This window comes from Gavia stellata, chromosome 3 (assembly GCF_030936135.1).
Source record: "Gavia stellata isolate bGavSte3 chromosome 3, bGavSte3.hap2, whole genome shotgun sequence".
Classification (NCBI taxonomy): Eukaryota; Metazoa; Chordata; class Aves; order Gaviiformes; family Gaviidae; genus Gavia; species Gavia stellata.
Genome location: NC_082596.1, coordinates 101,224,710 through 101,236,130, shown reverse-complemented (window position 1 = coordinate 101,236,130; position 11,421 = coordinate 101,224,710). Strand labels below are relative to the sequence as shown.

At 43.0% G+C, this 11,421-nt stretch overlaps 1 protein-coding gene across 1 annotated transcript in view; it reads right to left on the bottom strand.

The window, feature by feature from the left end:
* Nucleotides 1–758: 758 nt before the first annotated feature.
* The window catches only part of F13A1 (coagulation factor XIII A chain), a 59,358-nt gene continuing 48,695 nt past the window's right edge, over nucleotides 759–11,421 (bottom strand). The window contains exons 13-15 of the mRNA XM_059836235.1: nucleotides 8,972–9,132; nucleotides 5,771–5,907; nucleotides 759–1,827 (exon numbers count right to left, since the gene is read on the bottom strand). Of these exons, the coding sequence (XP_059692218.1) occupies nucleotides 1,683–1,827; nucleotides 5,771–5,907; nucleotides 8,972–9,132 (443 nt within the window). The 3' untranslated portion in view covers nucleotides 759–1,682. The remainder of the gene's footprint in view (nucleotides 1,828–5,770; nucleotides 5,908–8,971; nucleotides 9,133–11,421) is intronic.

Below are 11,421 nucleotides of genomic sequence, written 5' to 3'. Positions count from 1 at the left end.
TTTTAACGGCTGGTCACAGGTTTTGCAGGAGGCAATGTGGGGCAAGAAGAGGAGCAGAAGGCGAGTCATCTCCCTTGCTTTCTCGCTAATGAGACCACAAAATGACACAGCCATACACAGCACAATAAAGCCCCAGTGTTTAACGAGCATGAGGCTCCTTTTAACTTCTTTGGAAGCTCAGTTAGCTCACCTGTGCTGCTAGTACGGGACACGCTCTTACACACTGTGGCCAGCGGAGAGGAGTTGCCACAGCTTGTGGCACATGCATCTTTGCCTCATGGAAAAAGATCCCAAGAAGGGTTTCAGGGGAGACGAGAAATGAACACACACACACACTGTGCGCTGCCCCAGCACAATGGGGTACATGGCTTAGGATGGAGCAGTACCCTGCATGGAAGGCTAATGGAAACCAGAGATTCAGAGCAGCCTCTGGGCCAGAAGGTCCTCAGGGGAGGAGCAATGCCTTGGGAGGCCCCATCGCACCTCACAGAGGAATATGCTGCGAGAAAGGCAGGAAGGAGACCCAGCTTGTGGAGTTTCTGATTCTCAGGATGTATCTTTTTTCCTTTTCCAGCTGAGCTTCTGTCCCTGTATATTCCTGGGATTTCTCATGTAACAGGACTTCATTCTGCAGTAGTTCCTGGGAACTTTAGGCATGGTTTAATCTAAACTCATCCCCAGGTGGCAGCTCCAGTGCAGGATATCTGCTAGGCTTGTGGGGCTGGCAGGAGAATACCCTCAGGCTACCCCCTCCTCTCCTCTCCTCTCCTCTCTCCTTCACCCCTTTTACCAGCTGGCAGACCCTGGACTGCTCTGGGGCAGCGAACCCCCCCAACACACACACACACAAGTGGGAAATGGGGCTACAGGTTCAGGAGAGAAGAAAAGGCAGAAAGCGATGAAGAGAGAACACACCATACACAAGGGATGTGACCAGGAAATGCAAGTTTTCTGTGATGAACTCTGAGCAGGAGCATGAAAAACTCTGGATTTTCGTCAGGCAAAGGAGAGGAACAGCACATCAACAGCGTACGAGGTGGGATGAGGGCATGAAATACAGGAGTGGGTGCCTGCACACATGAAAGAACGAGAGAAAAAGCATACAGAAGCAGCAAGAGGAAATAGGAGCAGGGAATATTCTGGAGATAACACATCCTGAGATATGCTTCCAGCAAAGTGAGCACTCCATGAACTGGAAAATTATAACATTGTAAGATAAAGCAGTCCCTTTAGCTAGAAATACCTGTTTTTATTGCAATCTGAATGATCTACCATAAGGTTGTGTAATTCAGTCCAAGAATTTATAACACTGGGTTCTTTTTTTTTCCTTTTCAGTGAAATATCAGGCCTTAATTAAAACTAAAGTTCAGACTACTTTGGTGAACAGAGCTTTTCAGATTCCCTTGCAGCACTAATGCAAAAGACCATAAATACAAATGAACTATAGGAATGATATGGCCTAGAATTGTTTTTAATTACATGTATCTAATTTTAAATCATTCACTATCCAGGTGCGTTTTCATGCTCTCCCCAGTCTTACCAATTAGATTTCTTTGTCAAATTTTGTTCAGCACAAGGATGACCAAAATAACAATAACCAGATTTCTACATCTTCCCCTTCTACCCCCGCAATGTGATATTTTGAAATATAGCTAAATGAGAGATGAAGGCAGCACCTTGGTTCATGGTTTCTGAATCTGGACATTCAGCTCACCATACACGTGCCTCAAAGCATCACAATTCAGGCTTGCAATCAGCTTTCGTAAGCCTGGTTGTCTTGGGATGCATTTTACTTCCCAGGTCAAGGTAGAGTTCATTGGGATTTGCCTGTAGGGAAAAAGGAAAGTAACAATATTGTGATCAGTCAGCCAATGCTCTCAACCTGACAACTGGAGAAATGGAAGGTGGACAGTATAACGCATCTCAAATTTTTGATGTTTCACTCATTCTCATAAGTGTCCTATAAATTATACCCTCCATTTTCTATTCCTCTCAGAACTGACTCTGTAAAAGCCTTCTCTAGCCTTTCCTCCAGGCTAATTTTAAATTTCCAAAATGAATCCATTTTCTTCTGCCTCCTGTAACTTCCTCTCACAATCACTTTCAGAATTATGTTCTTTATAGGTAACATATATTTTTTCTACTTTATAATTCCATTTTACCTGTTTATTATAGCCTATAGCCTGTTGGTGATTACTTAAATGGTTAAATAAGTCCTTGTTACTAAGTGTCTAGGGTATTCCCATGCAAACCTGACGCAGTGCTGATGAGATGCTGAGTCCCTCTGCCAGCTCCTGCCCTGAACCACCCTGCCATGGTTGTAACATCAGCAGATCTCCTCACTGGCCACTTCAGAAGACTTCTTCATGTCCATACAAACAAGTTAAATTGTTCTTGGGAGTCCTGTTGTTTACATTATGTATGACTCTTGATAATTCAAACTATAAAGCAACTGTATCCTGTGCTGCTCTTTATTTTCAATTTTTGCTACAATTAAGATGCATGGAGAGCTTTGAGTATTTGGTTTCTGTGTTTTCTCAGTGCTTTCACTATGTTCTGTGTGCAGATTTTGAAGGCTGATATTGATTGATTATGTTTGGGGTATGTCAGAATACAGCTGCTCCAAAGGAACCAATGGAGAAGGTAGTGTAGTGAGGAGCTCTTTATAAAAACGACTGTTCTTTTCCTCAGCATTAAGTAAGAGGTTTATGAATTTAGCCAGTGTTCTCATCTCACAGGGCTATGGTATTCTGCAAACAACTGAATAAAGTGAGAGTAAAGTAAGCCTAAACTTTAGTCACTGTTTCAAATTCTCATCTGGTAGGATTTGGCCCTCAGATGCCATGTCCTGTGTGAGGGTCAGGACAGAAATGACTGCTCAAGGTTAGCACAACTTGCCACAAGACAAGAAACCTTAATCACCTCTAAATGAGCTAGCCTGGGATCTTCTCACCTGAATATTTGTTTCAGTGCAAGCCTGCCCCTGCTACAATGAGAGGTATTCTAGCGCCTTAAAGGTTAGCTTAGGTATCTCCACATGGCACTGCATTGCATTTTGTTACATATACAGTCATAAGTACCCTGGGGCATATACCCAGTTTTACAAAAGAAAAAGCAGAGGAAGATCATATTTTTGGGGTGAGCAGACTGCTCCAGCAAATGTTTTCCCTCTTTTTATCTTTGTTCTTAATGAGAGATATTCTGTTCCCCTCAACTGGCCTGCCTGCTCCACTAAATGCCCACTAAAATGGTAGCATGATAAAGCTATGACTTCAGTTGCTGCGCAAGGTTAAATACCTTTTTAAATTTAGAGTTTATGGGAATGATCTGCAAGGGATTGTCTGTATGGAAAGTGAAGAAGATATTCTACAAGTCTGCTGTGCAGCAAGGTTTGGTCTACTTTCTTGAGCACTTGGGGGCCAGATTCTCTAAGGATGAAGGTTTCCAGACCACATCTTCACAGTGCCCCAGTGAGAGAGGGTAGCACTACCGCCTCTGATTTATAGTGCTATCATCTCTACAGTTACATATATATATTTATATATACGTGTGTGTGTGCAGGAAGACAACAGCTTTGCTGGGAAACCAAAGCCACCTTTTCCTGTTTCTTTACTGTCCTACTTCTAAAACAACTTGCTTCTCTCTACAAATGCTAACACTAGCTGAGCTTTGACATGTAGAAACACCAGAAGTGACTTACCTGCTAGTGTGAATGCATACTTGGCTAAAATCCTTTTAACACTATCCATCACTGCCTGGTTAATTCTCATTTGTCATGCAAAGACTATGCCCCATGCAGGAATTGATGCTGCCAAAGGCTTTTCCATAAGTCATGCTCCTCATCTGTCTGAGGCTAATAGCTAAATATCACTATATATATATATATATATTTATAGGTAGTCTTTATGAATGGTCAGGACTGAAGTCCCCAAACCACTTCATTCCCAGAATAATGTTGTATCAGCTGGATTATACCTGTTTTGTAGAGTCACCCAAGTGATACAGAAAAGCTACCTTAAAAATACAGAGAGGTCAAGAGTCTCATCCCCACAACGAACTGCAAAAGCCAGATCCCATATATGAGAGTCCCTGATGGACACGGATGCAATGGAAGAGTGGGGAAAGCCTAGAATAGGTTTAATTCTCTTTGAAAATGGAGTAAAGCCACCCTAATCTAATTTTCCTGGGAGAGAATTCAGTGATGAATGGTTCTGTGTAGTATGCTGAGCCATCACCACACCAGAGCCATTTATCACTCTGAATGCATGGAGGCAAATGTGATTATTATTTAAATAAACTACAACTGCCCCCTGCTCTATCCTCTGTATGTATAACCTTCAGCCTTCATTCATCTCAGAGAAGTTAAATCTTAAAATGACTAAGCTGATCCATTTCCATTCTAAATGATGCCAAGGGCACTACTGAAAAGGGGAAAACATGGTGACTTGAAGGAAAATGACGTCTGTTCTGTGAGTCATTTTTCTCCCTAATTCCTGTGCCTTTGATGCACCTGACAACTTCTGCATCCTTGAAGGTGAGAGCAGACCGTGGCAGCTTTTGGATCGAGAAGGATGCAGAACAACAGGGGAGGCTGGCACAGCTGGGCAACGACGAGGGCTATTGCTGCAACTTGTGTAACTCGCGTGGACCGTGCTGAGTCATGTTCAGCAGCGTCTGTGACATACTACAAGCACAAAGCAAGCGCACTGTGATGCCCTTTCACAGTCATTTTTCTATCCAGCTCCACTCTGGAGACCGGTTTTGATCTTTTTATCCCCGGCTCAGGTGCAGTCGGGCTCAGACCTCCCCTACCGCCTGCAGATAATGCTGACAATTTATGCAGCTGCTGAAGCACAGGCAATTTTTCAAACTCCTTTTGCACACACCTGGGGACCGTCACCTCAGGTTATGACAGATAACACTGCTTTGGCTGCCCAAGACAAAGCAATGGCTGCAAAATTTTCCAAAGATCCCAGTTACACATCCTGGAAATGGCTCATGCGGAGCTTCTAACACTGAACTCAATGGAAAGAGGCTTTAGGAAACAACTTGCTTAGCATATGAGTACAACCGTGTCAACGTGAGGTGCAACTCTGAATATGATGAAGGTGGCTTTCCTTTTCATCAGACTTGGGAGCACCCCGTGTTGGGAACACAGCTTTGTGCCAGGGCAGCCCTCCGCAGTGGTGCTACCAGGGGGAGCTGTGTTCTCGTACGCCCGCTGCAGCCATCCCAGCGGGCTCTGCTGCATCTGACACACATTTCGTGTCTTGACATAAGCTTGCAAAGACCATCTGAGGTACCTGAATGTCTTGTATAATCATCATTAACATGGGTGGAGAAAAGCCGTTTTTGAAAAACAGCACAGGACTTGATTTGCACATACTGAGCGAGTGGCAATAAACACTTCATGTGTAGGATAAATCTGTCTTTCTTTCTGTGATAGCAGCTCGAAGGTGCTATTGTCAAGCACTGAAAAAATGTCATACAGTGAAAAAGTAAACTGCATTAGCAACTACCCACAACCACTACCCCTTCCTCCAACACTGGTACTGAACAGATGAAATGCTGTCATGGTCTCTCTGCAGTCTCTCTGGACAGCCTGACTTCTGACTATTGAGACCTACAGCTCCCCTGTGTATTGAATTTTAAAGTAAGGAGAGAGTGTCTGAATTGAATTACTCAGCACAGCATTAGTTAAGTGTCTCTTGTGAGCTTCTTCCTGTGAGCAAGCAGGGGATGAACTCCCAGCTAGTGCTTTCTTCCCTACCTGAACTCCTTTTTCATCGTTCTCAGCACACCGGGTCCCTCGAGGCGGAGCGTGACATTCTCCAGGGTTTGTTTCAGAGGATTGGTGAATTCCACAGTCACAGACATTTCTTTACCAGCTACCGTCTCACCTTGGGTCTGCAACACAAGGAAAGGACAATGGTCCACAAGCTGATAATAATATAATGCCCCATGGTGAAATCCGTTAAATACACAGTACTTGCAAGGAAGGAGAGGAAGGGGAATGGAGCACACAGCAAAACAGCACGAGGCAGAGACAGCCTAATCAGAAGAAAATTGTTGGATGAACCCATAGGTACCACTGCAGATTTTTCCACCTATTGCAATTTTCCCTCAAGCCACATGGCAGGTCAAGAGGCAGGCCCTCATTTCCATAGAAAAAACAGAAATCTGCGTGCACAGTCCTGGAGCTGAGGGTCCAATGGAGAGGGGCTCTCTCCCAGATTCTGCCCCTCTCCCCAGGCTCCCTGCCAGCACTGAAGTGCTTGGCCTGCTCAGGACATAAGCTCCAGGAGAGAAGAGCAGGACTTACTACCTCAAATTAGAAACTCTGGGTCACGTTGCTTGCACCCCTCAAAAGTGTTCTGCCTGTCTTCCCCCTGCCTTGCAACCACCTCTCGTGCTCTGAAGGATTTCTAACCCTGTGCATGCGCCCTACGTAGACCTTAGAGTCAGTTGTCCTCCAAAACCCTTCCATAGCAAAAAAGCAATATATTTTGCACTGGAAAATATTAAACTGCGAGACTAATGAACAGTGATCACGTTGACTTCCACATGTATTACAGTACATAGCTGAAGGGATCTGTCTGTCCTGCTAAACACCTCCAGATAAACATGTTTTTAAACGAAGACTACATGCACGGGGATTTGGGTTTTTTCCCCCTAGAAACACAGCATTTCTCAAAGAATATAAAAGGCTCAGGCAAGTGGTTTCAACTTATGGCTGGCAGATCCCACTTGGTCCATGGACTACTTTAAAGGGCCTTGAGAAAGGTAACTCAGAAAAACAAGTATCTCGTCAAGAAATTTAAAGTGCTATGCTGGGGTCTGCAGCCCTACTGCAAATTTTTAAGGAGTGTGACAGTTGCAAAAAGCTGGAATGACTCTGGTCTAAGGGATCACTCTGCACCAAATACCAATATATTGACTGGAGTAAAGAATGAGATACTCACAGCTACGCTTTCAACTGTATTTGGCCACTTGAATTGCAAAAAGACATCAGTGACATTTTCAGAAGTTCTAGCCCAATTAGAGGTCTTATGTCCTCCTTATTTCAATTGCCCATTTAAGATCATTGTTACATGGAGGGGATTCAAAATCATCCTGAACTCCTACACGTGCAACTGAGACCATCATCTGTATTTGCCAAGCTTATTTTTGTAACCTGGTCTCAAGCTAAATTAGAATAAGGTGTCATTTCCTACACTGGTAACTCTGACAATCTCCTTAGACCAACAGAAAAAGATCAAAGGTGTATCTGAAGACATGAAGGGAAATACGTTTTTTCATTCTTCTCCCTTACTATCACATTAAGATCTCCAGTCTGCCAGTCAAATTCAGTGGAGAAATCTGACAAGAAATCTAGGGAGATAAGCTTCTTCAGGTTTCTTAAAAAAAAAATAAAGCAGTTTCCTATATAAATACATAGGTATATACACACGCACGCGCACACACACACACTTTTTAAAAAAATCCAGTTATTAAAATTTCAGCTTATTTTTACACATCGCAAAGAAGCAGAGAAGAGAAAATCAGTTTTACTAGAAGACATGGTTATTGGACAACAACCTATCTCATATACTAAACATCCTTTCTTCATAAGAGCAGGGAAGATAAACTATTTTGAAGCTGAAATTTGGGATCCTGTATAAAATGTTCTGTTTAAGTATTGAATTGAAAGAAATCTCTACTTTCAAAATTTAGTTATTGAAGACACGTATTTGAAGTAGATTTTATCTGTCTTGCTTACCTCCTCCCTAGAATGCTCAGTAAACAAAAAAACTTCTATTTGAAAATACCAATAATCTGATCAGATGTCTGATCAGACACTTCTGCAGACCATGGAATATTTTGCAATCTTCACTGTAGTTTTTTAATACATTTTTTAAAAAACATTTTCTGCAGAAGGCTGCTGTTTCAGATTACTACATATATTATTATATGGAAATATGAACATTGATTCAAATAAGTATACAGGGAGGAAAAGGTGTATAAACTTAGATTCTTTCAAGGTCCTGAATTTTAGGGAGCTGCATTCATGTTTATGTAAATCTTCCTGAACAGGTGTTCTGATTTTTTTTTAGTATTAGGAAAAAAGCAGATCCAAATGATATCATTCAAAGCAGATGAAGGCTCAGTGCTTTTGAAATGAGGCAGTTTATTTGGATGCCCAGTTATGAATTGAGAACTCTAAATCTCAGCCCTGCCTTTTCCATATGACATAGGGTCCTTGACCTATCACAAACATTACACTTTTACATTTTCACAGAATCACAGAATCATTAAGGTTGGAAAAGACCTGTAAGATCATCAAGTCCAACCATCATCCCAACATCACCACGCCCACTAAACCATGTCCCGCAATGCCATGTCCACGCCACCATCTCCAGAAATGCTTGAACTTTTAGGAAACTCCACCAACAGTACATTCACAGAGTGGCAGTAAAGCACTGAAATCCTGAAAGCATTGTCCCAAATGGATGCTGTCCGTCCAAGTTTGGAGGAACTTTCTACAACACCTGCAGGAGCTTTCCAAGCAAATTCACCTCAATAGCAGTGTCCATTCTTTAGCAAGAGGCCTCTGTGCTGTGTTACTTTAAATATAATAGACTTCTGAAGTAGTTAAAGACTTGAGTGACTTGAGTCTCTCTTATCCTTTGAGTTTCTCCAGCTTTCTCAGATCTTTTCGCCCCCTTCCTCCACTGAGATCAATTCAGTTCTCTACTACCAGTGATGCTGTCAGCCTCAGACTTCAATGTAGGGGCACTCAGTACAATATATAACATACCTATACACCCTCGTACACTCCAGCCAGCTGCTGCTTTATAAGGTCCATGTTAGAATGAAGGTCTAACGTGCACACACACACATACATCCCCCCATCCCAGAAGTCAATGAGACAGCCTTTTAGAGAACAGCCCGTGTCCACCATGGTGGTTGCTCCCCTCCAGCCCTGAGCTACCTTGATCCTCAGGGTGGGAATTTCCAGGATTGTCGCCTTCTGTGTGGCCAGAATCTTGCCCGTTTCGTTGATCCGTGCCGTCACAAAGAAATGAAAGGAGGCTTGGTCCAGCAGGTCACTCAGGTACTCGCTGGATTTGATAACAACATCGAAAGCACTAGCTGAGGGGAGAAACAGGAAAGAAAAAAGGTGTCTGGAGCAATCTAATGGCTAATTGTTCCTCCCAACATGGCCAGTGCCAGTTACATGAGTGTCTTGGAAAAAAGTGGCCCACCACCAAAGAATGACTTTGATTTTTTTGCCCAAACTATCTTCATTCCTTTACCTCGGCATTCCCCCTCTTACCTTGCACTCTTTCCCTTTAGGCTGTGAGCTCCCTGGGGCAAGGGCTGCGTTTGTGCCTCTGCCCAGCGCCCATCAGCACAGGCCTGGGTCAGTCTTGAAGGTTTTTAGGAACTACCACAAAATAAGTGAGAAGCAAAGCTGGCAATAAATAGCTACTGGGCACGAAGATGCAAACCAGCTTTTGAGTGTCAGCCCTGTATAGATTTGCCCTTTCGCTTTATTCCTGTGCTTTCTCTGCTTCTCTTCCTGGCAGAGGGTTGCCACCAGGGATGCCCCCAGAGTAGCCACTGGGGGTTGTGAGCCCATGCAGGCTACCTAGGAGATCACCTGCTCTCCAAGACATGTCTGGATATCTGCCATTGTCCTAGACTGAACTTGCCTGCAAAATTTAGCAAGAAGGTCCTCCTGTCACCAGCATGCCCTCCAGAGAGCTTTCACATGCTCCCTGACGATAATTATTGGAAGGAACAAGTCCCCCTAAGCTAGATGGTTGAGATGCAGGGAATCATTAATTTTAACCATATTGAACTGCAATTCCCAGACCAACAATGGTGTGAGAATGTGATGCAGAGAAGCAGACTTGCTAACTAAGTAACCGGTCAGAATATATAGATCTGGAGCTCTTGCGTCTGTAAACATTCATTATAACCCTAGTAAACATATCAAGATCTCCCATCTGTTAACCAAGATTATTACTGTTATCCATTATTTGTATTGTATTTGTGACATACACTGTACACACTGAGATAACTGAACTCAGTTGGGTAAATGACATTCACCCCTTTTCAATCTTTTGATCCGCCCACATCAAAACCAGTTCCTTGATTTGGTTTCAAAGCGACTCCCTTGGTGACTACCTGACCTGGATTTACCAGGCCAGCCTTACATTTACTTGATGTGCTCCCCCTCCCTCCCTCCCTCCCTCTCACTCTGTATCTCTTGTAAAAGAATTTCCCATAATGCCCCAAACTGTAAACTATAAATCAGGCAAGGTATTTTCATCTGTGTGTGTAAGTAAGTAAATAAATAAATATATCAGTTACAATTGAAGAGACATTTACTTTACAGTGGAAGGAAAGATGAACTTTTCTGTTTAAATTTAATCACCACAGGAAAAAAAAAGAATAATAGACTTCCATTTCCTTAGCACTGGCTGTGCTGGTAAGTTGCCAGTACCACTTACTGCACCTGGGAAAGCCAAGGGAGACACAACACTGAGCTGCCTTACAGTCTCTCTCAAAAAAAATAGAAAACTAAATATAACCAAGTAGATGCGAGAGCACCTTTGAAGGCACTGGAAGGTTTAAGCTATTCAAATCCTCAAAGATGCTTTCAACCCACACGATCCCTTTAATCATTATTCTGAAAAATCATGCATTCGCTTCCTATTTGAAAACTTAAGTTTGCTTCATTCTTTCAAGCAGCATGAGCTGGAAGAATGCCTTTGACACGTCTTTATTATATTGTAATTCTTTGTTACCTCCATATATATATACACACTTCTTGCCATGAATGAAGCCTACAAATTCCTCCTGAGTGCCTCAGAAGGTATCCTACCATCACACCCCTGACAGTATTCTCACACAGTTGCACATGATCACGCTGCCTCCCATCACACTGCCCATCTGCTCAGACACCATTCCTGACTGCACGCGTACTCCTTTCCAAGGCAAAGCTGAAAGAATTCATGTTCAAGCTTTACGTACCACCTTCAGAGATGGCATAACTGGTGAGGACTTTTTTTGTCCTGTTGTGGGACAAAGTGCTCTACAAGTCGATGACTGTAGCTCAGCTAATTAGCTCATTTCCACCTTGAAAGGTGGTAATACCTCAAAACATGTCTCCTTGGCCAGAGGCAGTGATGGGGACATACGTTTGGTACACACGCAAGAAAATTCATGTTCTGTTCTCTCTGGTCCCTCTCTCTAGTCTGTGTTCACTCGCCATCGGTCAGTTCAGAGTTTCCAGCACAGTTTCAAGAAGCTTTTTACAAACCATTTACTTAACTTAGAAAAAAAGCATTATGAGGCTCAGTGATGCTTAAACATTATCTATCCATTTCGTTTCTTGCACAGAGGAGATAGATGAGCCTCAAAGCACTGCAG